Here is a 27,982-nt window from a genome sequence, read left to right as displayed (position 1 = left end):
CCTGTCCTCTAGCTGGGGGCGTGGCCTGTGGCCCCGCCCCTCGGCCCCAGCCAGCCAGCGAGAGGCGGGCGGGGGCGTGGCCCGCCGGGAGGCCCCGCCCCGCGCGTCCCGCTACAAGAGCCCGGGAGGGCGGCCCCGCGGCCAGTCGCTTCCCGCGCGCCCTGCGACTCCGCGGCCTCTCGCCCCGCGACCCAGCAGCATGGCCGTCAAGAAGATTGCGATCTTCGGCGCCACCGGCAGGACCGGGCTCACCACCCTGGCGCAGGCGGTGCAAGCAGGCATGAGCTGGGGCGGGTGGGCCGTGTCATGGCTGAGCTTGAGGGAGAAGAGGTGGGGCTGAGGCCCTGTGGGGCCCCCAGTGCCTGGGTGTGGGGGGGACTCAGGGGACCAAGCAGGTGACGGAAGTGGGGGACGGTGTGAGATCCCATTTTATGTCAGTCCAGAGAGTAAGAAATGGCCCTGGGGCCCTGAGGGACACTGGAGACAGGCCTAAATCCAGGGCACGTAGGGCATGCGGCCCTAGTGGTGATGGTGGTGTTGAGGGTGGGGGTGGTGGTGTTGAGGGTGGGGGTGGTGGTGTTGAGGGTGGGGGTGGTGGTGTTGAGCGCACCATCGGAGGGTTTGTTTACAGAGCCAGGGGTCAACTTGCTTCCCGCCCCTTATCCCCCAAGTATCGCCCTCTCTTCACGCGTGTTAAATCCTCACTGCACTGAGAACTATTCTCATCTCATTTGACGCTCGAGAAAACTGCAGCCCCTGAAGAGTGACTTGTCCAGTGTCACTCCGCTGGAGGAGACAGTGCTGGGATTTGAACCCACCCGGCGCTCTTAGCCGCCAAAGTCCGCTGGCTCTTGGCTGGGCCACCAAGGCTGGAAGTTGAAAAGGCTGGGACCAGTGGCAGTGAACGCCTAGTGTTGAGGATGACGGAGACGTGGGTGACGACTTGGGGACACACTAGCCCTGGGAGTCAATGTAGGTTAAAAGTTGTTACCCCAGGAAAGGAGATAAGTATCTCAGCATCCCCCGCCCCCAAGGCTTAGACTTCAACCCTCAGCAGGGCCTGGGACTGACAGATATAGGGCCCCACCCTTGCTGGCATTGGTGACTAAAGATATTGACTATCTGGGTGTCCCAAAAGGATGGGTCTCACCAGGACGCCACTTTCTGTCTCTTAGCTCAGTCCTCCCTTTGAGGGATCAGCCTGAAAGTCTCCTATTAAGCTCACTGCTCTTCCCATCCCCAGGAACACGAATGGGGATCTTGTGGGGGGAGGAGAAATAAATTTGCTCATAAGCACTTCTAGGGGAGGAAGTAAGAGGGAGAAGTGAGAGGTGCTGAGTCACCCTGAGGATCCAATTCCCTTGTTACCACCTTTCCCTTAGTCCTGAATTCCACTGACTTCCACTTATCCACCCTGCTGGTCACAGACAGAACTGCACCCCTGGAATTGAGATCTAGGGCCCCAGAGAGACCACTGCTTTCTGCCGTGGGTCTAACAAGTGTTCACAGCTCAAAGCCTCGCTGTCCCCATCAGAAAAAGGACTTGAATAAGTGGGACTTTTATTTACTTCCATGATTCTGTAGGGCTCAGAGTCCTGACGGGTATGGATTCTGGTGCCATTGTGTCCGCATTCAAGCTCCAGTCCTGCCACTTCACACCTGGCTTAAAGTACCTTGTCATCTGTGTACCTAGATGTAGGTAAAGTGGAAATGAGCGCCTGGTGGCGTAGGGATTAAGTCTCAGCGCTCTCACCACAACTGCCTGAGTTCTGTCCCAGCCAGGGAGTCCAATCCGATATGGCACAGCAGACCTCTCCTGTCTTCTTGCCCACTGCTCCTGCCACCAGTGTATCTCAGTAGATCCTCCTGGTCTGTTCCCCACTCTGTCTCTGGCGAATCCTCTCACCCCCTCGAACCTCTGGCCTGTACCCCAGTTCTTGTATACATAAATAAAAACATCTTTTAAAAAATCATCCACTTTAAAAAACAAACAGAAAAAGTTTAAAGGAGGCACAATTTCTGCAACTTACTCTCAAATAGCTTGGAAAAAAAACTATATATTTCTTTTTTTTTTTTTTAATATTTATTTATTTATTTATACAAGCACTGGGTACAGTCAGAAGCGCAGGAGGGTGAGAGGATTCACCAGAGACAGAGCGGGGAGCAGAGCAGGCAGAAGGACTGAAGTACACTGCTGAGGGGAGCAGCGGGCGGCAGGAGAGGTCTGCGCGCCATGTGGGACCCTCCTCAGGTGGCCGGGGAGCAGCCGGGGATCGAACCGGTGCTGCCGAGGCAGCGGGCAGCTTCGCAGCCCAACGCTCAACCGCTGCGCCACCAGGGGAGGCCCAAAAAACTATATATTTCTGTACACATTATATGGGTGTATGTATTCCATAGAAGGATAAAGCAAGAGCAAATATGAGAATCAAAGTCTCACAACTTTTCTAAGAAAAGTTTGTAAATAGCTTACAAACATTCTTAATCTTTTTTTATTTTTTAAAAGATTTATTTATTTTTATATAAGAACTGGGGTACAGGTCAGAGGCACAGGAGGGCGAGAGGTTTCACCAGAGATAGAGCAGGGAGCAGAACAGGCAGACAGATCAAAATACATTTCTTAGGGGAGCAGCTGGCGAGACAGGAGAGGTCTGTCACACCATGTGGGTATCTTCCTGTCTGGCAGGGAATCGAACCTACACTGCAGAGGCGCTGTGCTCAACCCACTGTACCACCGTGGAGGCCCCATTCTTTTTTTTTTTTTTAAACATTTATTTATTTTTATACAAGAACCGGGGTACAGGCCAGATGCACAGGAGGGTGAGAGGATTCACCAGAGACAGAGCGGGGAACAGAACAGGCAGACTGATGAAATCAACTGCTGAGGGGAGCAGTGGGCAAGGCAGGAGAGGTCTGCCTCGCTAGGTGGGATTCTCGCCGGCCTGCCAGGATCAAACCTGCACTGCAGAGGCTGCGGAGAGCTTCACAATGGGGAGCCCAACCGCCTGTGCCACCAGGGAGGCATGGAGGCCCCATTCTTAATCTTTGTAAAGGGTAAAATCTGTGAATTCTAAAGCAGAACTGTTGTATGGAGGTCACTAGCCACATGTGGCTTTTTAAATTTAAATGCAGGTTGTGTTAAAAATTTTCTGGAAGAAAAAGTCATCTGCGAAAGAGCCTGTATAGCACTTGTCACATCGTAAGTTCTCAGTAAATGTCACCAGTCACCAATAATGTGAGGCCAGTGGGCACCTTATGCTGGGCCTGTACCAGAGTTCTCACGATCTGAGAACATGTTTCTTCCCACTAAATACTCACAGTTTACAAGTGTCCATATTTTTTTTAATATTTATTTTTATTTATTTATTCATACAAGAACTGGGTGTAGGCCAGAAGTATGGGGTGGGGGGTGAAGTGAGAGGATTCACCAAAGACAGAGTGGGGAGCAGAACATGTGGATCTACCGAAATGCACTGCTGAGGGGAGCAGCGGGGAAGACAGGAGAGGTCTGCTGTGCCATGTGGGTAGCTCCCAGGCTGGGGATTGAACTCATGCACTCATGTAGCAGTGGCTGGCGATGGCTTGATAGTGCTGAGACAACCCCCTGCATCACCAGGGAGGTCCTGCGAGGGTCCTCTTAACCAATACAATGGCCATTCACTGATGGCAGGATTGGCAACCCACGGGCCCCTGCTGCCCCCTGGGGTGTGTGAGGGCAGCATTGGGTTGTGTCATTCTCTTATGAATGGGGATGTGCTGGTTATCGTGCTCTTTGCCTTAGAGTGAAGTTGGAGGCCCTGTCAGGGAAGGTGTTTCCTGAGGTTCCTCAGCCAGTAGGTGGCAGAACCTGAGTTTGAAACCAGGGCTATGGGGCGTGAAGCCTGCGCTTTCGTGTTTACAAAAAGTGAGGGAGAAGTGGCATAGGTGACACAGGGCCCCTGGTTTATTCCAGATCAGCAAAGTAGGGACCTGACATGGGAGACATAAGTGACTATGGATCTGGGAAAGGGTAAAATGTGCTCCAGCAGAGGTGACAGCACATGCAAAGGCCCAGAGTGGGAGACAGCACAGTGCATTTGAAGAACTAATAGACAAGCAGTGGCTGAGGGTGGTGGCTCCAGCTGCAGTGGAGAGGAGAGGCTAGATCCCTGAGGTCCTTGGAGGCTGGCCTGAGGAACTTGGACTTTATCTCAAGGCTTTGAGGGGCTCCCACATGGGATCTGAGCAGGAGGACATTCGCTGTAACTGTGGGAAGCAGTGGCTGGCTTCCGTGTGGAATATGAATTGGAGTGGGGTGAGACAGGGGCCAGAGCCCAGGCAGAACTGGACCAGGTCTGGAAATAAAATTGTGAGATGATTTAAAGGCATAGTCACTGTCAACTCCCATATAGGACCAGGCACCCCCCCCCCACCTAAATGTTGCATTTTTCTGTTTTAATTTTAGTTTTGCAGGCTTTTTTTAATTTTAAAATTTATTTTTAATTGTAGTTTTGCAGTTTTATAACAGCTTTGTTAAAATATAATTCACATTCCATACAGTCCACCCATTTCAAGCATACAGTTTGGTGAATCTTAACGTTTTTAGAGAGTTGTGCAAATATCATCCAATTAATTTGGAATATTTTCATCTCCCTCAAAGAGAAACTTCTAGAAGTCACCTCATTGTGTTTCCCTGCCAGCTCTTCCTCTCTCCCTAGGCAACCACTGGTATCTACTTCTGTTAGCATAGATTTGCCTTTTCTGGACATTTCACATAAATGGAGTCATACAATGTGTCATTCTTTGTGTTTCTTTTTTTAATATTTAAAGTCTCAGAAAGGCAAATTGTGTTTTTTTTTTAAAGATGTATTTATTTATGCATACAAGAACTGGGATGTAGGCCAGAGCTGAGGTGGTAGTGAGAGGATTCACCAGAGACAGAGTGAGGAGCAGAACAGCAGATCAAGTGAAATGCACTGCTGAGAGGTGCCACAGGCAAAACAGAAGAGGTCTGCGGTGCCATGTGGGTCAGCTCCCTGGCCGGAAATCGAACTCATGCAGCAGTGACTGGTCATAGCTTTAATGTACTGACTTAAACCCTTTGAGCTGCCAGGGAGGCCCCATTATATATTGTTCTTTTTAACTGGCTTCTTTCACCCAACACAAAAGCACTTTTTCAAAATTCATCTTTGTTGTAGCATGTGACATGTTATTTTTTATTATTATGAAATACCTTTAATGAACATACCACCTTTGATTTATCCATTCATCAACTAATGAACATTTGAATGATTTCCATTTTTTGGGTTATTATGAATACTGCCTCTGTGAACATGTTTTCATTTATGTCAAGCATGTACCTAGGAGTAGAATTGCTGAGTCATGTGGCAGCTGTATATTTAACCTTTTGAGGAACTGCCACTATTTTCCAAAGCAGCTGAGTCATTCAACTTTCCCATCAACAGTGTATAAATGTTCCAGTTTATACATGCACATCAACATTTATTGTCTATCTTTTTGGCTATGTCCTTCTTAGTGGCCATGAAGGGGTATTTCACTGTGATTTTGATTTGCGTTTCCCTGATATATAATGATACTAAACATATTTTTGTGTGTTCATTGGCCATTTGTATATTTTCTTTGGAGAAATGTCTATTCAGACCACTTTTTAATTGACTTAGTCATCTTTTTATGATCAAGTTATAGGAGTTCTTTCTATACTCTAAATACAGGTCTGCAAAAATTTCCTCCCATTCTGAGGTTTGCCTTTTCACTTTTTTGATGGTGTCCTTGGAAGCACAATAGTTTTACATTTTGATGATAATTAGTCTTTGTGTCTTTTCTTTTGTGGCTCATATCTTTGGTGTCATAGCTAGCAAACCAAAAATCACAAAGACTTATGACTATGTTTTCTTCTAGGAGTTCTATAATTTTATCTCTTATATCAGTTCTTTGGTAATTTTGAGTTCATTTTTTTTTAATATGATGTGAGGTAGGGATCCAACTTCATTATTTTACATATAGATATCCAGTTGCCCCAGCACCATTTATTGAAAAGATTGTTCTTTCTCCTAGTGTTTTATTATCCTTGTCAAAAATCAACTGATTACAGGGCCTCCCTGGTGGCTCAGTGGTTAGTTTCAGCACTATCAAGCTATCGCCAGCCACTGCAGCATGAGTTCGACCTCCCTGAGTTGATGGGGGTGTTGGGGTAGACCTCTACTGTCTCACCCGCTGCTCCCCTCAGCAGTGTGTTTCAGTAGATCTGCCTGTTCTACTCCCCACTCAGTCTCTGATGAATCCTTTCACCCCCACACCCCAGCTCAAAAAAATCAACTGTGGGGCCTCCCTGGTGGCACAAGGGGTTAAGACGCAACCTATGAAGCTATCCGCAGCCTCTGCAGCATGAGTTCAATCCCTGGCTGGTCAGGGAGTAACCCACTCCTCTCCTGTCTCACCCGCTGCTCCCCTCAGCAGTGTATTTCAGTCAGTCAGCCTGTTCTGTTCCCTATTCTCTCTCTGGTGAATCCTCTCAACACCCCCCACCCCCACATCTCTGGCCTGTACCCCAGTTCTTGTATGCATAAATAAATAAATCTTTAAAAATAAATCAACCTGTATAATTAAATGAATAAAAAAAAATGAATAAATAAATCTTTAAAAAATAAATAAATAAATCAACCTATTATTTTAAATTGTTAGACATATTATTTAACCCTACAGCAACCCTATAAGGTGGCAATATTATGTCACTTTACAAGTGAAGTCCCTTTGACTTATACAGGTTAAATGACTTGCCCAGTGTCCTATGGCTAGCTAGTGATAGGGTTATAATTCAAACCCAGGGTCTTTTGGGGGAGTAGAGGACTAATAATAATTAATAATAGTCAATAATACAGGCAAGGAACTTGGCACCTGATACATATTAAGTGCTCTTTAAAAAATATTTATTGTGGGGCCTCCCGGTGGCGCAGCGGTTGAGCGCTGGGTTGCGAAGCTGCCCGCAGCCTCTGCAGCGCCGGTTCGATCCCCGGCTGCTCCCCAGCCACTGGAGGAGGGTCCCACATGGCGCGCAGACCTCTCCTGCCGCCCACTGCTCCCCTCAGCAGTGTACTTAGGTCCTTCTGCCTGCTCTGCTCCCAGCTCTGGCTCTGGTGAATTCTCTCACCCTCCCGCGCTTCTGACTGTACCCAGTGCATGTATAAACAAACAAACAAACAAACAAATAAATAAGACATGCCTCTATAAAAAAAAAAAAAAAAAATATTTATTGTACTGATCATCATTGTTGCCCTCCCAGAGTGTAAGTCTCCCATTATTTGTTTTTGAAATTGATGATAGCTATCAAGAAAAATGGAACAATTTTATTATTTTTCTTTTTCTATAATCATGTTTTGAATAATGGATTAATCTGAAAGCTGCCAATGTTGACCAATATCAGGTTTCTTTGTTAATATCACAGCTTTTTATGTGTGTGTGCGTGAGAGATATGCTTCAATTCTTTGCTATCAGTATTCTTTATTTTTTTTTAAGAATTTTTTTTTTTATTTATGCATACAAGAACTGGGGTATAGGCCAGAGGTTAGGGAGTGAGAGGACTCACCAAGACAGAGCGGGGAGCAGAACAGGCAGACTGACTGAAATACACTGCTGAGGGATGCAGCAGGCGAGACAGGAGAGATCTGCTGATGCCATGTGGGTCAGATCCCTGGCCGGGGATCAAACTCCTGCTGTAGTGGCTGCTGATAGTTTGATAGCGCTGAGACTTTACCCCTTATACCATCAGGGAGGCCCTGATGTTCAAACTTTTAGCAACCTATAGGGCTGTTTGGGAAGTAAGGCTGGGGCAAGGATCTGGGATCAGTGCCAGGACTTGGCAAACTTTGAGCAACTCAGTCCTCTTCTGTACCTGTTTCCTCCAGGACCATGCTGGGGACACAGACCAACACACTGCCAGATAGTAACCCTTTAGTGACTGGCAAAAGAACTGGAAGGGTGAGAGTAAGGAGAGCAGGAAGCCCTTGGAGGTGTCCATGCAGATTATTTATGATCTGGCAGAGTATGGCCCTGTACCCATGGCATGAAGGTATAGCCTGGAATGATATTACTAAATATCAACTATGTGGATCAAATATTAGAAGACCAAAGCCTCAGGAGAGAGGACCTGGGAGATAGATTTGGGGGTTCATTTTGCCCTCCAGTACTTAGTCTGTGATGTTGGGGAGTCCCAGCACAAAAACCCACTGACCTGCCCCTCTGCCCCTTTTTGACCCCAGGTTACGAAGTGACAGTGCTGGTGCGGGACGCGTCCAGGCTGCCCTCGGAGGGGCCCCAGCCAGCCCACGTGGTTGTGGGGGATGTTCGGCAGGCGGCTGATGTGGACAAGACCGTGGCTGGGCAGGATGCCATCATCGTGCTGCTGGGCACCGGCAATGACCTCAGTACCGAGCCACCCCTCTGCCCACGGCCCCCCCCTGCACCTCGGCCCCCGGCACCACCCCCGCCCCCAGCCCCACCCCTGCCACCACCGCCACCGCCACCCTCCAGTGACAGCCACTCTCTGTCCCCTCTAAGGTCCTACCACAGTGATGTCCGAGGGTGCCCGGAACATTGTGGCAGCAATGAAGGCCCATGGCGTGGACAAGGTCGTGGCCTGCACCTCGGGTGGGTGGCGGGGCCGCAGAGGTGGGGCGACGGTGATGGAGGCTTCTGGATAGGCAGCCCAGGGGGCCTCCGCAGGGTTGTGGGGAGCCAGCTCTTGTCACTCTGTGCTTATCGAGTGCCGTATGAGTGCCTGACCTTGCTGGGTGAGGCCGGGGACATAGCAGTGACCGACACAGCCCTGGGAGCTGCACTCCCCGGTGGGAGGAAAGTGGTGAAGAGGTATCATCAAAGAATGACAGGCCGGAGTAATCAGACTGGGGGCTGCACAGGCAGAGGTGAGGGCTCAGGCAGAGGGGTCAGGGTTGGGATTGGAGGGCCAGAAAGAGGAATCAGGGCAGGCTATTGCTCTGAAAAATCCAGGCTGTTGCTCTGAAAAATCTACAGGATGTGTAACAGAGTTGTTAACTTGGACAGTGTCTATTGAGAATTTTCTGTGTACTTTGCACTAACTGAGCACCCTGGGGATGGTGCCCTTTCTGCACAAAACTCCTCCTGTACTCTTACTGGTGGTAGCGCATAATAGCCACTCACTAAACAAAGGCTGTTGTCTCCCTTGTATGGCTGAGGAGTGAAGGCACTTGGAGGCCCATTGGTGTCCTTGAGTTCACACAGCTTGTGATGGCAAGACGGCACTGTGAACCGGGCTGTCTGCCCCTGAGATCTCCACCCCTCACCTCCAAGTTTTATCACACCAGTGGCCTCCCCATGGAGGGAGGTGATGTGAGGGAGGCCTGCCTGATGGGAGCAGAGATTGCCACTTCCTGCTGTGGGATCCAAAGATGCTAAGGCTCTGAGAGGGAGGGAGGGAGTGAGGCCGAGCAGAGCAAGAAAAGGGGAGAGTGTTAGGCATCGAGGTGGGAGGGCTGATGGGACCCGGATGGGGACTTGGCTTTGACCCTGAGCAAGATGGAGACCCTGATGAGCTCTGACCCTGCTATGTTCACAGGGCCCCCTGACTGTGTGTTGGGGGTGGGGGAATGGAGACCAGGGAGGAGGCAACTGCTCTGGTCCAGGCAGGAGGTGACAGTGGGCAGGTGGGGTGAGACATCATCTGTCCCTGTGTGAGACAGGAGGCTGGGACAACCCCCACATTTTGTCCTGGAGCAACTGGAAGGCAGTGATGAGCCCCTGCTGGGGTTTGTCCTGCCACAAGATTGTCAGGCAGCAGGCCTGACCAGAACATCCTCAGGCTGGGACCAACCTTGTCCTGTGTCCCCCTCAGCCTTCCTGCTGTGGGACCCAGCAAAGGTTCCCCCAAGACTGCAGGATGTGACTGATGACCACATTCGGATGCACAAGGTACTACAGGAGTCGGGCCTGAAGTACGTGGCCGTGATGCCCCCGCACATAGGTGAGTAGGGCAGGGACCCGGCAGCACACCTACCTGCCCCCTCCCATGATGGAGGAGAAAACATCCCTGGCCAGCCTGCCATTGCCAGCCTCCCAGGGGACATGCACCCACTCCCAAGTACTTTGTTTCCTCTTTCCCTGCTTCATTGTATCTCCTTTCGAACTTTCAGTTTGGTTCTCTGGTGAACAAATGACACAAAGTTTAGAGATGTCAAAAGAGCTGCCTCCCTCCTGGGAGTTGACTCCTTGGTCCAGCTTCTTGCTGGTGCTCTCAACATGTGGTGGCTCAATAACTGGTTTTATTCCTTTTTTTTTTTTAATTTTTTTTAAGTTACTCTGGCATTTTTTTAAACATTTATTTATTTATGCATACAAGAACTGGGGTATAAGCCAGAGGTGGGGGGTGAGAGGATTCACCGGAGACAGAGTGGAGAGCAGAACAGGCAGACTGACTGAAATACACTGCTGAGGGGAGCAGCGGGCGAGACAGGAGAGGTCTGCTGTGCCATGTGGGTCAGCTCCCTGGCCGGGGATCAAACTCATGCTGCAGTGCCTGGTGATAGCTTGATAGCGCTGAGATTTTAATCCTTTGTCTCTTGTCACAAAGCCACCAGGGAGGCCCCAAAATGTATCTTTTAACCTCCCCTGACCCCTAAAACCAAAGCTCCCATCATGAATTTTGCTTTGTGTTCAGTTCCCATGTCAACTTTAATCTAGAACAATTCCCCATAACTTTTTGCTTTTTCAATGTCTCTCATAAGGCTAACTAGGCCAGGTATCTTTTTAAATCTAGATTTCCCTCATAGACTCAGTCTAAACATTTTTGGCCACATGTGAGGATGTGTCTTTCTTAGTGCACATGATTCCAGGTTGTCCCTGCACTGATGATGCTGCTTTGACCTGTATATTAAGTTGGTTGCGCTCAGATATTATTATTATTTTAATTTATACAAGTGCTGGGGTACAGGCCAGATGTGTGGGAGGGTGAGAGGATTCACCAGAGACAGAGCGGGGAACAGAACAGGCAGACTGATGAAATACACTGCTGAGGGGAGCAGAGGGTAAGACAAGAGAGGTCTGCTGTGCCATGTGGGATTCTTGCTGACTGGCCAGAATCAAACCTGTGCTGCAGAGGCTGCGGACACCTTCACAGTGCAGCTCTCAACCCGCTGCGCCACCAGGGAGGCCCATCTCAAATATTATTTTTAATTCTCATAATGCAGCCACTGGGTGGGGCTACCTCCCAAGAGCCAGGTCACGCATGTCCACTCTCCCCACTAAGAAAGGCCTAGTCGTTCCCCTGGCATCAGGACGTACCCACTTCTTGTCACAAAGTCAGAAAAACATGTCTGCTCTTCCACTGCCCTTCAATGCAGCCCCACCTCTGGGACGTGTCTCTCACTTACCCTCAGGGGCGGTCCAGAGACAGGAGAGAGCAAATCTAGCCTTTACCACTTGGAAAGTAACCCTTTGCAGCCCTGGGGAGCGACTTCCTCTCTCTGAGTCTCATTTGCCTGTTTGTAAAATAGAGTTAATAATAGTTCTTAGCTCACACACTGCTCTATTTCTCTCCTTCCGACATATTGTCTTTCTGAGCTCCCTGCCTACATGCTGCAGGCAGGGATTCTGGTCTGTTGTGTCCCTTGCTGGGTGCAGTCCCTGACACCTACTAGGTCTTCATAAGAATTTTTCCGATGAATAAAATAAGGGGTCTAGACTTGCCCCCTGCACACAGGAAGGGCCCCACATATCACTGGCTCTTCTACCATCTGAGCTGGGCACACTCAGAGCCCAGGCCTGGACTGATCATGTGCCAGAGAAGGGAAAGGACTTAGCTTGGCCCTTCTGTCTTTACCTCGCAGGGGATCAGCCGCTGACTGGAGCCTATACAGTGACCCTGGACGGACGAGGGCCTTCAAGAGTCATCTCCAAACATGACCTGGGCAACTTCATGCTGCGCTGCCTCACCACGGATGAGTACGATGGGCACAGCACCTACCCCTCCCACCAGTATGAATAGGGCTCTGGCCCATCCTGGGAAATGGAGAACAAAGGAAGGGAGCAATAAATCTTGAGCCAAGAGCTTCAAATTATTCTAGAAGATCGAGCTCTGGGACTCTTTTCTTCTTTCTGCCCATGTCTGCTTTGGTGCAAGATTTTCCTGATGATTCATTCATTCATTTCCTCTAAGTTTACTGAGTTCCTGTTCTGTGCCCGGGAGGGTGGTGAGGACCCGGGGTGACCATGGTAGCTGTGAGCCCTGCTTTCCTGGATCTCACAGCCCAGGGGGAAGACAGCCCTGCCCCTGCCAGTGATGACCCAGAGTGCCAGGGTGCTGATGGAGGCAGCACAGAGGACTGTGGAATTCCTGGGGGGCATCTGACTCCGTTGAGCAAACAAGTTCTTGTGGGGTGTCCCACTTGAAACCTGGCAGGATGGTGTCCTGGGCAGGAGACTGGAGAGCACACAGCTCCTTTAAAGAACTAAAATCCATTCACTACTCCATTAATACCTTTCTTGGAGGTGAGAATTGGTCAGACCCAAGAGGCTGCTCCATGGAAGCTAAATTGTACAGTCATTATAAAAAAGTTGGAGTGTTATGAAGTTTTGTGCAAGGAATGGAGCAGGGGAGAGGTGAGGGAGGGCACCGGCAGGTTTGTGTTTTATAGTTTTCCTTGGGTACCAGATGGAGGTGGATTGGAGGGAAGTCCAGAAACCCAGGGGGAGCAAAGCAGAGGCCTTGAGGAGGGGAAGAGAAAGGGGCAGGAGCCTGAGTGGACAGTCCATAGGGAAGGGAGGGGAGGCACCAGGAAAAAGTGTAGGACTGTAACCTACAGGGCCTTGGGCCACCCTGAGTTGGGGCAGGTTTGGAAGGGGGATGAAGACTTGCCCCTTCCTTGCCATTTGCTCAACTCTCAATAAACTATCCCCTGCCTTGTTCCCTAGAGACACCTGTTCCTGAGTGAGCCATCCCCTCTCCAGCTCCAGCCCACACCTCCCCCCCAAAAAATCCCTTCCAATAGCTAAATATTACTGCTTCTGCAAATATTTGTGTTGACAAATTCCGACCTGTGAGAACTGGTCTGAAGCATCTTAAAACTCCCTCCCAGCGGGTAGACTGGAGAAAACTGCCTTCTCCTCCCCTTCTGGAAAACTTGCTGGGAGGTGGGGGGAGGGAGGCACTACTGACTCAGGCCTTCCAGACTCTAGCGCTGTTTATTTCTGCCTATTTCTTACTGCCACACTGGAGCATTTAACAGACTCACGGGTGCCTGCTTTGTGTCCAGCCCTGTGTAGGTGATGCTTCAGACCAGGCAGTAGGTGACCTAGACAGCCCTGGTTCTTGTTCTAGGGGGCCCACAATCCAGACAATGGAGGAGGCTCAGGCAAAGCGGACGATTCTAGGAAGGCAGCACATGACCCCATGTGAGCTCAGAAAACGTTCTAACTCACCCTGGGAGGGCTGCTAGGAGGAGGAAACCTTTGAGGAGAATTCTGATGAGACAGGGAATTGAAGGTTTATATTTCCGGACGAGGAACCACATTTAAAGATTCAGAGACCTCTTATTCTCATCTCGAGTACTTGCCACGCATCTGGCATTGTTGTAGCCACTGGAGATGAGATACAGGAGAAACCCCACAAAATCTGCACTCGTGATGTGGAGGGCACTTGAAGCCATTTTAGACAAACAAAATGAATCGGTAAGACAGGCTCTTGGAGAGCAAGAAAGGCGCATCAGGTCCTTGAAGGACTTTGAGACAAATACAGAGTTTGAACTTTGTCCCCGGGGCAGGCGGGAGCTGTGAATGAGTTTCCAGCAGCAGAGGTGCCATCTCAACAGAAGAACCATGGCACGTCAGAAAGATGCAGGAGAGACCACCAGAGGCCACACTGAGGAAAATACCCAGGGGGTCAAGAAGGGGGGCACCGGTTGACGGGTCTGGGGGGGCGGGTTGGTTTGCGGGAGGACCGAGCAAAGAAGGGGCGGGACCGCGATCGCCCAGGCAACATGAACCGTGCCGATCAATTGGCTGGGCTTAAGCTGCGTCATGCTCCTCCGCTCCGCCGCTTCCACCTCGGGAACCCCAGGGGCGCGGCCTCCCGGAGTTGCCCAGCCCCGCCCGCCCGGGGCGCGTGCTGGCCGGCCTCGCCCCGCGACGGGATCCAGCCCTGACTTCGAGGGATCGCGGGGAGCAGTGCTGACAGCCCTGGAGCGAGGACAGCAGCTGAGCTGCAGGAAACAGTGGGATCCCCGCGTTCCCCTCCACCCTAAAGACGTGGCCCCGCCCCCGGACGGGTCGGAATCCTTTAAAAGGTCTCGGGCGCTAGGGAGGGGCAGGGCGGGGCGGGCGTCTCCTGGCGACGGGCCGTGGCTCCGCCCAGCCAATCGGCTCCCCGCGGCGGGCAGCCCCGCAGCCAATCGCGGCGCGCGGCTCGGCTCGGGGGCGGAGCCGGGTGGCCAGAGGCCAGACCGAGAGGCCCCGGGAGGCGAGCGAGGCCCCCGCCCGGCGCTGGAGGCTGGCGAGCTGTGCGGGCTGCGGGAGGTGGTCACTGCGAACCTGGCCGCGGAGGTGAGGACTGGCTGCCCAGGTCCGCCTGCCTTGCGCCGGGGAGGTGGGGGCGCGGCCCGAGAGTCGTGGAGGCGGGGTCTCCGCCGGCGGGAGGGGGAGCCGCGGATCCAGGGTGATAGGGCTTCGGGGGGCCGGAGACGGCGTCTGAGGTCCTGGACGGGCAGAGAAGTTGTTGGGGCAGGATATTCAAGTGGAGGGAGCTTAGAACTGGGGCTCGGGGGGTGGTTGAAGAAGTGAGAGAATCAGGGAAGGAACTTTTGGGGCAGGGAATCCGGAGATCAGGCCAGTGTGGGACGCGGGAGTGGGTTGAGGTCCCGGCCCTAGTGTCCTGGAAAGGGGTGCGGGGCTGGGGCTGCCGTCCCGGGCATTCGGAGGCGCGAGAGGACTCGGGGCAAGGGTCTCGGTCTCGCAGCCCCGGTGGCGGGGAGCGGATGCTGGGGCGAGTTGCAGTGTTCAGATCTTGCGATCGGCGGGGGCAGTCTGGGGTGCAGTCGACAGGCGTTTGAAAGACAGAATGTGGGAAAGTGGATGAGGTTAAGGTCTCAAAATTAAGACGCCGCGTCTCCCGAGCGGCGTGGGCTGGAGAGCGTGTGTAGCCTCTGAGCGATGTGCTAGGGCGTGGGTCTCCGCACCCGAGAGCAGTTTGGGGAAAGAATCGGGACCCTCTGAGTCCAAAGGACCAGGGGAAAGCAGTTTTGGAGCTGGAGTCTGGGGTGGGGGAGGGGTGTTCCGGGCGGGGAGCTCAGACCCGCCGCCCTGGAGGCAGTGGAGGGCGGGGCTGGCAGGCGCCCGGCAGCTGGACGTCCGGGTTCCCTTCCCCCACCCGCCCCGGGCCCCGTGCGCATGCTCCGAGTCAGGGCGGGAGGGCGCGTCCCTGTGGCCTGCGGAGCCCTCTGGGGATTGTAGTGCGCGCGGAACGTCCGTGCCTGTGCCTAGAGGCTATTGGCCCACCTTTCCCAGAAGGCCCTGAGCCAAGTGGGGCGTGCCTACGTGCCGAGTAGAGAGCCAGGGGGCGGGGCCTGTGGGTGCGGAGATATGATTGGTTCGGTCGGTAGGGGGCGGGGCTTGGCCTGAGTCGAGTTCTAGCTGGTTTTCCTTTGGGGCGCGCTTTGGGGGAAGCTGGAGGCGGGGCCGGAGGGCGTGAGCGCGGCCCCTGCCCTGCTCTTGGGGGTGCTCCCAGTCCGCTGGGCGGAGGCTTCGGCCAGAAATACCCTCCCTGCGTGAGACGGGTCGCGACAAATAGGTGTCCTAGCAGGGCTCCAGGTGGCTGGAGTAGAGTAGGCACTTACTGAATGAATAAATTTCCTGTGCTGTGGGACCTGTGCTTATTACATATGGGAGCTTGACAGTGCGGCGATGATGTTAACAATCCCCATTTTACAGATGAGGAAACTGAGGCCCAGAGAGGTGATGTTACATCACTTCCCAAGATTACACAGCTGAGCAATGTCAGAGACAGAATTCAAATCCAGACATCCTACCACCACTCCAGCTCTCTGTACTTCACACCTGTCTTGTGTAACTCTTTCGAAGAAAGGAGTGTTGTGGAAAGTACAGTTTTAAGACTCAGAGGGACCTGAGTTGGGATCTTTATCCTAACTTAGGATCTGCTTGCAGATGAGGAAATTCAGTCTCAATGAGGTAAATTCACTGTTCAAGGCCACACAGGCAAGTAAGTGCGGTTCAAACCCAGTTGTTTTAAATCCAGATCTTGATTTCTTAGAAACATGTTTACTCTCCTCCTTAGCCTTGTGGGACTCGTACTGTCACCACTTTAAGATGAGGAAACTAAGATTCAGATCATTACAAATCAACAACCACCATGCGGGAGATTTGGGGTTTGAACCGGCCGTGCTGTGCCTGACTTTCCTGTCTTCATTCCACAGGACATCATGGTCGGGGGCTTGAAGAGGAAGCACTCGGATTTGGAGGCAGAAGAGGAAGATGAGAAGTGGGACTGGGGTCCTGCAGGCCTTCGGAGCTACCAGCAAGCCCTGCTTCGAATCTCCCTAGACAAAGTCCAGCGGAGCCTGGGCCCCCGGGCACCCAGCCTCCGCAGGCACGTCCTCATCCACAACACCCTCCAGCAACTCCAGGCCGCACTTTGCCTGGCTCCTACACCTGCCTTGCCCCCCGAGCCCCTCTTCTTGGGTGAGGAGGACTTCTCCCTGTCTGCCACGATCGGCTCTATTCTCAGGGAGCTGGAGACCTCCATGGACGAAACTGAGCCCCCTCAGAATCCAATGGCTCCCCCAGCACCCCAGAATGAAGTGCTGCCCCAGCCTGACCCGGTATTCTTAGAAGCTCTGAGCTCCCGCTACCTGGGGGACTCTGGTCTAGATGACTTCTTTCTGGACATTGACACGTCTGCAGTGGAGAAGGAGCCAGCTCTGGCCCCTCAGGAGCCTCCACACAACCTCTTCTGTACCCCAGGATCCTGGGAGTGGAATGAACTAGATCACATCATGGAAATCATTCTGGGATCCTAAAGCTTTGATAAGGGGTTCCTTTCTCATCCCAGCCTCGGCGGGTTGGATCCCTGGATGCAGCTCTGTGTTTTAGTGGGGGCTCCAAGCACTGACCACAGCTCCTCGCCTCCCATTTCAGGGTTCCACAAACTGTCTGGCATGTGTGTGTGTGTCTGGTTACCCCAGCCTTCTGTGAAGGTGGGTCTTCTTTTCCTGAATTAATTTATCTTTTCCAAATGCCTTAACGAGACTGTTTCTGGGAATCTCATTTCCCACTTCCACATTTCTTCTGCCTTTCCGTCCAGTTCCTTCCTACTCCCCTTTTGACCACTGGGGCCTCAGGGAAGATAAAGCTGGGCCCGTGGAGGGATGACAGGGATGCGCGCTGGCTGTTGCTATGGAAACCCAGACTCTGCCTCTGGCACCTGGAGGGAGTAAAAGGGTCTTGCCTCCTCCCCCAGGCTGGCCCCCACCTCATTGCAGGACCCCAGTCCCAGCAGCCTCCTGATTCATAACCAGGCCGGACCACGTGCAATAGGGTGGGAACCAAACTGCCCCGCGCCACATTATTTAAAAGAAAGGCGGGTTTTATGGTGGGGTGTATTTTGTGCTTGCCTTTTGGGTTTTTGTTTTTTTTTTTTGATTGTTTGTAATTTTTTTCTAATAAAAGTATTTTGGAAGGGGTAGTGTTGCCTGAAGTTCCTAAATTTCACTGGGTCGATGGGAGGGATCTGGTAAGTTCCCTTCCCTGCCATAGCTGGGGCAGGTATATCATTAAACATAACACATATTGAGTGCTTGTTAAGAGCCCTGCTCTACCCACTTTATTTGAATTAAGTCATTTAACATTCCTGATTATATCGAAGTAGATATTCTTAGCACATTTCACAAAGGAGGAGCCTGAGGCTTACAGAGAAGCCACATCACTTGCTCATAGTCACAGCAAGGAAGAGAAGACCAAGGGAATTGGGAGTCAGAACTTCTCTGCCTCCAGAGTCTTGTTCTTACCTATTGTGTTTGCTGCTACATGGTGTTTAGATTCCCCAGTCACATGGAGACTGGGGCTAGAAGGTGAGTCGCGTGAATTGTGGGTCAAAATAAGGACTCTGGTACTTAAAAGTAAATTCATTGTGTGCAATGCGAGGCTCATAAAGGAAAAAGAAAATGCCCGATGACTCCAACCTCCAGTACAAAAATAATCTTTCTAGGGCCTCCCCGGTGGCGCAGCGGTTGAGCGCTGGGTTGCGAAGCTGCCCGCAGCCTCTGCAGCGCTGGTTCGATCCCCGGCTGCTCCCCGGCCACTGGAGGAGAGTCCCACATGGCGCGCAGACCTCTCCTGCCGCCCGCTGCTCCCCTCAGCAGTGTACTTCGGTCCTGCCTGCTCTGCTTCCCGCTCTGGCTCTGGTGAATTCTCTCACCCTCCCGCGCTTCTGACTATACCCAGTGCATGTATAAACAAAACAAACAAACAAATAAATAAAGCATGCCTCTATAAAAAAAAAAAATAATCTTTCTAGGAGACAGTAGGCTAGGAAGCAAGTCCAAGCTAAAGTTATGGTGCTAAGAGTTGATTTATTTGGGAGGTGCAAGCCCAGACTGGCAAGCATGAAGAGGGCAAGGGAAGGGAGTGCAGGGGAGATGCAATGTGATTCACACTGCACAGGTGAGTTTACATTAGGAACTTTTCTGGAAGGGTTGCAAAGGGAAACCACACCTGGGCATATTCTTCAGATAAGGAAAGGAGGAGGGGGTTGCTGATGCTTTCTGGCTCAAAGTCAGATTCTCACCCCACGAAGGGCATTGCATTAAATTCTGAAAGCAATGGGTGTCACTTGCACAGGTGGGTGCCAGTCCAGAAAGAGGGCCAGGTCAGGGGGAATCTCAGCACGTAAGATCTGCATCTCGATAGTCATGTCCATTGGATTATGTCTTCCGCTTAAAGTTTTCAGGGATTTTTATCCTCACAGAATAAAACCCCAACTTCACCCAGGTCTGTGAGACCTGACAATCTTGCTCCTCGCTTCCCCAGTCGAATCTCCTACTCTCTTCCCTCACTCAATTCCATTCACAATGGTCATTGGCCCTAAGTTCATTCCCCAGGGCCTTTGCACTTACTGTTAACTGCCCAGAAGACACTACCCTCACCCCCATAGCTTCATAGCTTCCCCAGTCTAAAGTCATCTCTCTCACAGGTCTTCCCCATTCCTCCAAACTGTACCACCATTAATCACATTCCACTTGGTTTTCTTTGTAGCACCGATCCAATCTCAAGATACTCATGAATGATTACAGTTCTCATCCTGGTCTATTGGGAATGCCAAGGAAGGGTTGTGGGGTCCAGCTGTATCCCCCAGGCATAGAACCATGCTTGGCACAGGTGGGCCCTCAAAAAGGTATTTTTTGCTGTTGTTCAAAAATGCACTTCCCAAGCAACCCTTTCTGCCTCCTCCCTGAACTCATCTCCCCCACACCCTTCACTCCTAAGCTGGAGGTACACTATTCTCTCCTGTTCCTCAAACACATTTCCATGTGTCCACCTCAAGACCTGAGTAATAACATCTGCCTCCCTGGTCAAGGATGCCAATAGTTGCTCGAATTTATTCATTGGGTGCCTGGTGTGGGCCAAGCACATGAATAAAATGGTGCCTGCTCTCATATAAAGCATCACAGTGGGGGAAGGCTGAAATAAGCACAAAAAAAATTTAGTAAAATATAATCTGTTGGGTGGTGATAAATGCTGTGGAGTAAAAGAAAACAAATGTGGGCCTCCCTGGTGGTGCAGAGGTTAAGTTTCAGCCTATCAAGCTATCCCTGGCCAGGGAGCTGACCCACATAGCACAGCAGACCTCTCCTGTCTCACCCGCTGCTCCCCTCAGCAGTGTATTTCAGTAGATCCACCTGTTCTGTTCCCCACTCTGTCTCTGGTGAATCCTCTCAGCCCCCACCCGCGACCTACACCCCAGTTCTTATACTCAAAAATCAATAGAATAAATCTTTGAAAAAAAGAAAGCAGATGCTTTTTTGGGATACTATTTAGGTGGGACGTAGTCTTCACTGACAGTAACATTTTAGTGGAGACCTGAAGGAGGGGAGAAGTGAGTCTTGTGAATCTGGGACAGGGAATGATCCTGGTGCAGGAACAGCCAGTGCAAAGGCCCTGAGGTCAGAGCAAGAGTGGGGGGTGTTTGGTCCGTGAGGTGGTCTTTGTGGCTGGAGCAAAGTGACCAAGGCCAAGAGTACTAGAAGAGGTGAAAGAGTCTATGGGGGCAAATCACAAGGGCGTTGTGGGAGTCCCAAAGTGAAGACTTGAGCTTTACCCTGAGTAAGATGGATGCCATTGGATACTAGAGAGAGGAGACCTGAAACATCTTTTTTTTTTAAAAGATTGATTTATATATTTATACAAGAACCGGGGTACAGACCAGATGTGCGGGAGGGCGAGAGGATTCACCAGAGACAGAGCAGGGAGCAGAACAGGCAGACTCACGAAATACACTGCTGAGGGGAGCAGTGGGCGAGACAGGAGAGGTCTGTTTCGCCATGTGGGACCCTTGTCAGCCGGCCAGGATCGAACTCTTGCTGCAGAGGCTGTGGACAGCTTCACAGCACTGCGCTCAACGGCCTCAGCCACCAGGGGAGGCCCTTAATAGGCTCTCTTTAATAGATTCTGTCCAAAGCGGGGTACCCGCAGGCCGTGGAGGCCCAGAGTCACATCCCTAAAAGATAACCGAGAGGAACCGTGTAGTTTGTCAGTACCACAGCCGAGCCTGTGTGCGCAGCAGCCCCACTCTCCAGGTGGACAAACCGAGGCTCAGAGAGGCCTAGCCCCTGCCTTGTTAAAGAACTGGCTAGAGAAGTGGAAAGGCTGGTCCAGCAAAGGGAACCAGGCCCCAGAGGGCAGAGTCCATCTTCTGGAACCTGCCCTCCCCGCGGTGGGGGATGGGCCGCGGCCCTCGGGGGCGTGGCCTGCAGCCTGGCCCCGCCCGGCCGCCTGCCCTCCGCGGAGCTGGCGGGCCCGCGGGGTATCCGGCCAGCAGGCGGCCGGAGCCCAGAGCCCTAGCCCGTCTGGCGCCTCCTCCCTCCCTCGGGGCTGGGTGGGGCGGCCGGGCGGGGCGGGGCGGGGCGGGGCGGGGCGGGGCGTTCCGCCTCAACCCCCTCCTTCCCTTGCTGGCGAGGCTCCTCCTCGAGCCTGCCGGGCCTGGTGGCTTCGTTTCTAGTTTCATTTCCCAAAGCCTGGTCTCGCTTCTCTCCCTTCCCCCAGCCCTTTGAATTCTTGGCTTCTCCTCTTTCTGGTCTCAGTTTCAGTGTCATCTCCTGGGGGAGGTACTCCTGGATCACAGACACACCTCTCCAGGCCCCTTTATTATCCCCTCCTATTTGTTTTCTTCAAGTCACTGGTCAGAAGCAGAAATCATCTTCATTTACTCATCCTCAGTGTTTTTCTCATCCCATAGAGTGCTGTAAAAGACCTAAAAATAACGACGTCCTCCCTGGCAGTCGACAGTCCAGCTGCACTGGCCTTGCTGCCTGGCGGACAGCTCACACACTTCCACCCCAGGGCCTTTGCACAGGCCCTTCCCTCTGGTTGGAGAACTCTTCCCCCAGAGCATTACTGCCTCTCCCATTCCACCAGGTGTCTAACCAGTGACCTCTGCGAACACCCCTCCACCAGCAGCAGGGTCCTGTTCACACTGCACACCCTCTCATTCCTCTTCGCCCATTCAGCATTATTCTTTTCCTTTCTACTTGTCACCTTCTCAGATACAAAAGAATCTTTTTAAAGTTTATTGTCCACCTCCTCCCATCAGAGATTTTTGTCTATAATTTTAACTGCCATATCTTCAGTGCCTAAAATGTCCTGGCACACAGAAAGTGCTCAATGCATGACTCTTTGCAAAGCAAAGAATGCATTTGTTTTCATATTTCTTTTCTGTTTCCACGGCCTGCTTTGAACCATGAGAGACCCTGTGAAGCTAGCCAGTGCTGTTCCCCCAACATCTGCAACAGTATCCACAACATAGCAAGTGTTTAGTAAATCCGTGTTACTTAAATGTCTTCTACTAGCTCCTCTTCAGGTATGACCCAGAGGGAAGATTCTAGGTCTCCTCTTCTTGCCAGCCCATAAAAATAGATTGCGGGAGACATGATGTGAACTTGCTTGGCAGGAACCTCTTTCCAGTTAGCATTTTACTCTCCTTTTATTATGAAAAATTTCAAGCACATTTAGAAAAGATGGGGGGATGGGAGGAGAATGTATTCTGATACTTGAATACCCTCCCACCTAATGTAATTGCTAACATTTAAAGCTGCCTTTCTCTACAAAGGTACATGTGTATATGTACATTTTTTCTTTTGCTGAAGCAAAGTAAATTTTACAGACATCTTGACATTCTACGCCTATTTGCTCAGCAGGCATCTCCTAAGATTAAGGTCACTCACTACAATCTACAATATTATTTTACATCTAAGAGAATTAAGAATTCCATAATGTCCTCTAATATCCAGACTATCCTCAAATTTCTCCTAGAATATCTTTGATGGCGTGGCTGCTTCCTACCTTCCACTCCCACAAATCAGGATCCAGTGAAGTTCTCATGCTTTTTTGGTTGTAATACACTTTATAGTACCTTTTATTTGGTAACATTCTCACAGTCCCATAAATTCCTTTTTGTGTTTTCCTGAAATTCAATTTTGGGTGTTTTGTGCTATGCATGTAACACATTCTATATTCGTCTAATTCTGTTCTGTCTGATCGTGTTCTGATTGTGCTTGTGTTAAATCTGTAACTGTTTCCTATAAGCTGGAGGTTGGCTCTAGAGACTTGAGATTCAGTTGATGCAATTTAAGGGGGAAGACTCCAGAGAATCTGGTGTTTCTAATGCATCATTTCTGGTGGCACCCAGTGTCCTGGTGTCTCACTATTGTGGCTGCAGTTTCATTACATGGTTAAGTTGGTGAGCCTACACCTCCACACCACAAAAGGACATTTCCTCCTTTGTCATTAGCAAGTAACTTGTAGGGTGATGTTTCAGAGACTGTAAAAGATCCTGTTCCCCACTAACCTCTCACCCTAAGGTTTGAGTATTCCTTGATAATCACTGCCTGAATCAACCAGTATAGTTAGCATTTTTGAGAACCTACTTTGGCCAGTTTTATTCACCACTTGTTCACAGTTCTTTCCACAGCTCCACAAAAGTTAGTAAATGAGCTACAGGAGAAGGTAAGTTACACTGTCAGTTTCTTGGATGTTTATTAAGCTTCTGGCTGCTGAAACCCCACCTCACTTGTCTCCACTTGAGCTAATTGCTTGTGCTGTGCTACTTGTACAAAGGCTATTACTACTAGCAAAAGGACAAGTTACACTTCTGAGCAATTGTTCCATTTAATCTCTATTTTATTATTTTTTTAAAGATTTATTTATTTTACACAAGAACTGGGGTACAGGCCACAGGCGTGGGACGGTGAGAGGATTCACCAGAGACAGCGGGGGAGCAGAACAGGCAGACGGACCAAAATACACTGCTGAGGGGAGCAGCGGACCAGACAGGAGAGGTCTGCCTCGCCATGTAGGTCAGCATCCTGGCCGGCCGGGAATCGAACCCGCTGCAGAGGCTGCGGACAGCTTCACAGCGCTGCGATCAACCCATTGCCCCACTGGGGAGGCCCACTATTTAATCTTTAAAACAACCCTCTGCCCGGACATAATTTCCCTCATTTTAAAGACAAGGAAACAGAGACCCTCAGGGATTAAAATACCTGCCCGCAGCCACACAGCTACTTAGGGAATCGAACCCAGGACGGGACTCCAGTGGCCTTCCCTCCCCAAATTTCCCTTCCTCACACCTCCTCCCTCTTTCTGCCTGTAACCACAATTGAATCCAACTGCCTGGCATTTGCTAAATCTGGGGCAGTGACTTACAACTGCGATCTTATTTAATTTTTCTAACTCTTGAGCGGTAGGCAAAAAAATTTCATTTAATAGTTTTTGTGGGGCTCAGAGAAGTCAAGCGTTTTTCCAAGGTCACACCTCAAATGAGTGGCAGGATTTGAACCCAGGTCTCTCCGGCCTGGAGTGTGGACCGCCGTTGGGGATGGGTGTGCAAGCAAGCCGACGGCAGGATCTGGCAGGTGCGTGGGTGAGCGCGAGAGGCCCACATCCTAGGAGGCACAATGCCCTCCCCGTCCAAGTCCCGCAGGGCAAGCAGACACCCCACCTCTCGCCCTCCCTCTGCACGCAAACCTCCCGGGCATGCGCCCTGAAGCCAACCCCCCTTCGACCCCGCCCCCTACGGGATCCGCCCATCACCGTGCAGGGCCAATCCCTGCGCTGGGGGCGGGGCCGCCACGGAGGGGCGGTAGCCAAGGGGAGTCTGGAGCCGGGAGTCGTGCGCTGGAGTCAGAGCTGCGTCTCGCGACCCAGGCGCCGGTTGCCGGAGGAGAGCGAGAGAACGAGCAATGCTGCCGCCGCCGCTTCCTGATTGGCTGCGGGTGGCTCCCTCTTCCTTCTGATTGGCAGCCGGTGGACTGGGTATGTAAATGAAACGAAGGGGCCTGGGGACCGAGGGGAACCGCGGCGGGGTCCGCGGATAGGTTCGATTCCCGGGTCCGGCAGGTGCGCGCCGGGGCTGCCCCGGACCGAGACGCGCGGGCCTCTACGTGCCGCCCTCCCCGGCCGGGTGAATCACGCCGCAGCCCGTGAAGGGGGCGGAGGCGCCGGCTCCCTGGCTCCGGCTGCGTGACTCACCCGCCTCCGCCGCTTGAGAGGAGCCGCCTCCACGGCCTTCCGGAAGCGAGCGGAGGCCGAGAGGCCCGAACGCGCACAGGGGATCCCGGGCCGCGCGCCCCCGGCGGCGGGCGGCACTGACAGCTGGACGCGGGCAGTGTCGAGGGTCCCGGGGGCTGAGGGATCGGAACCCCCGGGGGGAAGCCGACCTGGGGCCGCTAGGGGGCGCCAGCACCGAGGGGCGGAGTCAGGGGTGGGGGCTGAATTCCTGCGGTTCCGGGCTCCCGGGTCTTCGCGGAAAGAGGCGAGGGAGGACCTAGTTTTTAACACTGAGGGGGTCACTCTTGAGGGCCCGTTGGGCAAGAGCCCGGGGAGTGTACCCTGGAGGCTCCCTGGCTCCAAAAAGCGGATTGGACCGGGGGTCCAGAACTCCAGGGACCCCCACCCCGGGAAACTGGGGGGGCCTCAAAACTTCTCAGTGTCCGCGGTGCCCATCAGGATTCCCGGGCAAGCTCCGTCCACTCTGCCTCGCAAATAAATCTTGAAGCGACCAGCGCCTTCCATCCACCACCACCGTCAGCCCTGGGCCCGGCGAGCGCGGTGGTCTCCAAATGGACCTTACGGGCGGATCCCCTCCCCCCCCCCCCCCCCCCGCCTCCCTCCTGACACTACCTTTCTCCGAGCGGCCAAGGGGGATCTTTTGCCGATTTAATCAGTCCAGGAAACCGCTCTCGTCCCTGCCCCCAAACCCGTCGATGACTTCCCACCACACTCACAATGAAACTCAAACTCCCGGCCTCTGCCTACTCTCCACCCCCTCCGGCCCCCCACACCCCGTGTCACTCTCTGTGCTACAATCACGACAGTCTTCCCGGGCTTTTTTCAGTTAAAGCTCATTCAGCCTCCGTCCATGTCTTTGCTTTTGCTGTTGTTCTCTCTTCCTGGAATGCTTTTCTCCTGGTACTTCCATGAGTGACTGACTCCTCCTCACGCTTGAGGGCTCAGCAAGTGTCACCTCCTCGGAGGAGCCTTCTCTGACCACTCCCCGGAACCCTTTAGTACCTTGGCACCAGCTGTACATTTGCTGTGTTTACTTATTTATATGTGGTCTGATGCCAAGTAGACATCAATAAATCTAGTTACTACTATATGAGGGTTAAAAAAGATTGACTGTTGAGCATTTCACATGGTTCCTCGAAGATATAAATAATAATATTAGTAGTAGTTATTAATAAGAGTAGTTACTATATAATAGGCACTGTTGTGTATTTGCATATTATCTCACGGACTCCTTAAAGCAGCTCTACAAAGTAGAGACTTATTCACATCTTAAAGGTTCCCTAAGAAAACCTAGGCCCAGAGAGGTTCAGTGATTTGCCCAGTGTCACACAGCAGTCATCACAGCTTTTCAAAACTGAATGACATCTCCCTCTCCACAGATGATGCTGAGCAAGGGCCTGAAACGCAAGCGGGGGGAGGAGGAGGAGGAGGAAAAGGAATCCCTGGCAGTGGACACCTGGTGGCTGGAGTCCAGCCATCCTGCAGTCGCACAGGCACCCCTGGCTGGAGCCTCCAGTTCTCTCTTTGACCTCTCGGTGCTCAAACTCCACCACAGCCTGCGACAGAGTGAGCCGGACCTGCGGCACCTGGTCCTGGTGGTCAATACATTGCGGCGCATCCAGGCATCCATGGCACCCGCAGCTGCCCTGCCATCTGTGCCCAGCCCACCCACAGTCCCCAGCGTGGCCGACAGCCTGCTGGCCAGCTCGGACGCCGGCCTCTCAGCCTCCATGGCCAGCCTCCTGGAGGACCTCAGCCACATTGAGGGCTTGAGCCAGGCCCCGCAGCCTCAAGTAGATGAGGGGCCACCTGGCCGCCCCACTGGGGGAACCCCACCTGACCTGGGTACCTTGGACCTGCTAGGCCCAGGCACTGGCTGTCTGCTGGACGATGGGCTGGAAGGCCTGTTTGAGGACATTGACACCTCTATGTATGACAGTGAACTTTGGGCACCAACCTCTGAGGACCTCAAACCCAGCCCTGAGGATGGGCAAGGGAAGGAGGAGGCTCCTGAGCTGGATGAGACTGAGCTGGACTACCTCATGGACGTGCTGGTGAGCACACAGGCACTGGAGCGGCCACCAGAGCCCGGACGCTGACCCCCCCGGGTGAATGGGTGTCTGGTGTCCAAACTGAGCCTGGTGGCTCAACTGGCTCTCCTTGGAAGGAAACAACTGAGAGAGGGGCTTGGGAGAGACCGAATCTTGTCCTGGGCAACTTGACCTCCATCTCTAGTCTGGGGTTGATGGGGGATCCGCCCTCATGATAGAATGACAGGGTGATTGGACCAGGCCCTGCGCGGGACCGAATCCCCTGAGGTCATAGTTTGGGGTATTCCTACCCTGGTTGGGAGGAGACCCCGACCGTTTTTTTGACATTAAACAAATTCTGGGAAATGTCACGTCGTGTGCTTCTCTAAGGCGAGGGTAAGCGGACAGCATTGACATATTCTGAGTGGGACCAAGCCTCCAGCAGCTTCCACACAGTGCATGTGTGTGACCTCACTGAATCCTCATAACCACCCCACAGGATGAGCATTATTGTTATGATCACCCCCATTTTACAGGCTCCAAGAGATCACTTGAAGAAATGGGTTTCAATCCAGGCTTTATTGGCCTGAGGAGATCAATTATTACCTTTAACCTGCCCTGTAGACAAACTCTGGAATACGCTCAGCCAAGTTTCCCTGGTGTGAGTGTGAGTGTGTGAGAGAGTGTGTGTGTGGGGGGGGGTAATGGTGACAGCGGAGAAGCTCCCAGACCCCACCTGTACGTCTTCAAGGCTGGGGGTGGGGGCAAAAGGCAGCTCTCACAACGAGCCAGAAACCGAAGGCTGGATGGCGCCTCTCCCCGGTTCTCGAGGAAAATGGTGAAAAGGGACACTCCAGCAAGTCATACAAAAATAAATAAAACCGTCACCGGGCCTCGATCTCTCTTTGGCCTGGGGAGAGAGCAGTCGGGAGGCGGGCTCGCTCAGAGAGCCGCAGGGTTGACGGCTGGACGGAACGGCGGGCGGTCAGGTTTTCCCTCCAGAAGGCACCAGGCGCCGGCAGGCTGGAGCCACCTGCCCGGCGGCCCGTGTGATAGGGCCGGCCGAGCAGCGCCGGGTGTCTGCGCCGCCCCCGCGGTCCAGCCGCATTCCTGGCCGCTCTGGGCGGGGCCGCACACTC

At 52.4% G+C, this 27,982-nt stretch overlaps 3 protein-coding genes across 7 annotated transcripts; all 3 read left to right on the top strand.

Moving 5' to 3' along the window:
* The first annotated feature begins 136 nt into the window (after positions 1-136).
* Positions 137-12,091, top strand: BLVRB (biliverdin reductase B). Its single transcript, XM_037516587.1, has 5 exons — positions 137-278; positions 8,253-8,417; positions 8,551-8,640; positions 9,863-9,991; positions 11,853-12,091. Exons 1-5 carry the CDS (start codon positions 200-202, stop codon positions 12,008-12,010), a joined length of 621 nt encoding a protein of 206 aa, XP_037372484.1. The 5' UTR covers positions 137-199; the 3' UTR covers positions 12,011-12,091.
* Positions 12,092-14,149: 2,058 nt separating this feature from the next.
* Positions 14,150-18,230, top strand: SERTAD3 (SERTA domain containing 3). Of its 5 annotated transcripts, XM_054697603.1 has the most exons (3): positions 14,469-14,562; positions 15,946-16,203; positions 16,449-18,230. In XM_054697603.1, the coding sequence occupies exons 2-3, from the start codon at positions 16,180-16,182 to the stop codon at positions 17,049-17,051; spliced, it is 627 nt and encodes a 208-aa protein (XP_054553578.1). In that variant the 5' UTR covers positions 14,469-14,562; positions 15,946-16,179; the 3' UTR covers positions 17,052-18,230. The 5 variants fall into 5 exon arrangements, with proteins under 5 accessions (XP_037374054.1, XP_054553578.1, XP_037374051.1 ...); XM_037518157.2 differs by lacking the exons at positions 14,469-14,562; positions 15,946-16,203 and adding an exon at positions 14,150-14,306; XM_037518154.2 differs by lacking the exon at positions 15,946-16,203.
* Positions 18,231-24,425: 6,195 nt separating this feature from the next.
* SERTAD1 (SERTA domain containing 1) lies at positions 24,426-27,782 on the top strand. The gene is made up of 2 exons (XM_037518152.2): positions 24,426-24,558; positions 26,193-27,782. The coding sequence occupies exon 2, from the start codon at positions 26,193-26,195 to the stop codon at positions 26,910-26,912; it is 720 nt and encodes a 239-aa protein (XP_037374049.1). The 5' UTR covers positions 24,426-24,558; the 3' UTR covers positions 26,913-27,782.
* Positions 27,783-27,982: the final 200 nt, after the last annotated feature.

The sequence above is a fragment of the Talpa occidentalis genome, unplaced genomic scaffold, assembly GCF_014898055.3.
Source record: "Talpa occidentalis isolate TD23 unplaced genomic scaffold, MPIMG_talOcc4v2.1 talOcc4.17, whole genome shotgun sequence".
Taxonomy (NCBI): Eukaryota; Metazoa; Chordata; class Mammalia; order Eulipotyphla; family Talpidae; genus Talpa; species Talpa occidentalis.
This window is presented reverse-complemented; position numbering and strand designations above follow the sequence as displayed.

What these genes read in the sequence shown, in the direction of transcription:
- SERTAD3 (XM_054697603.1), top strand. Translation starts at nt 16,180, where the DNA reads ATGAGGAAATTCAGTCTCAATGAG. An exon ending in GGAAATTCAGTCTCAATGAG is followed by an intron (nt 16,204 to 16,448) that starts GTAAATTCACTG and finishes TTCATTCCACAG; the next exon opens with GACATCATGGTCGGGGGCTT.
- SERTAD1 (XM_037518152.2), top strand. Translation starts at nt 26,193, where the DNA reads ATGATGCTGAGCAAGGGCCTGAAACGCAAGCGGGGGGAGGAGGAGGAG.
- BLVRB (XM_037516587.1), top strand. Translation starts at nt 200, where the DNA reads ATGGCCGTCAAGAAGATTGCGATCTTCGGCGCCACCGGCAGGACCGGG. An exon ending in GGCGCAGGCGGTGCAAGCAG is followed by an intron (nt 279 to 8,252) that starts GCATGAGCTGGG and finishes TTTTGACCCCAG; the next exon opens with GTTACGAAGTGACAGTGCTG. An exon ending in GGTCGTGGCCTGCACCTCGG is followed by an intron (nt 8,641 to 9,862) that starts GTGGGTGGCGGG and finishes TGTCCCCCTCAG; the next exon opens with CCTTCCTGCTGTGGGACCCA.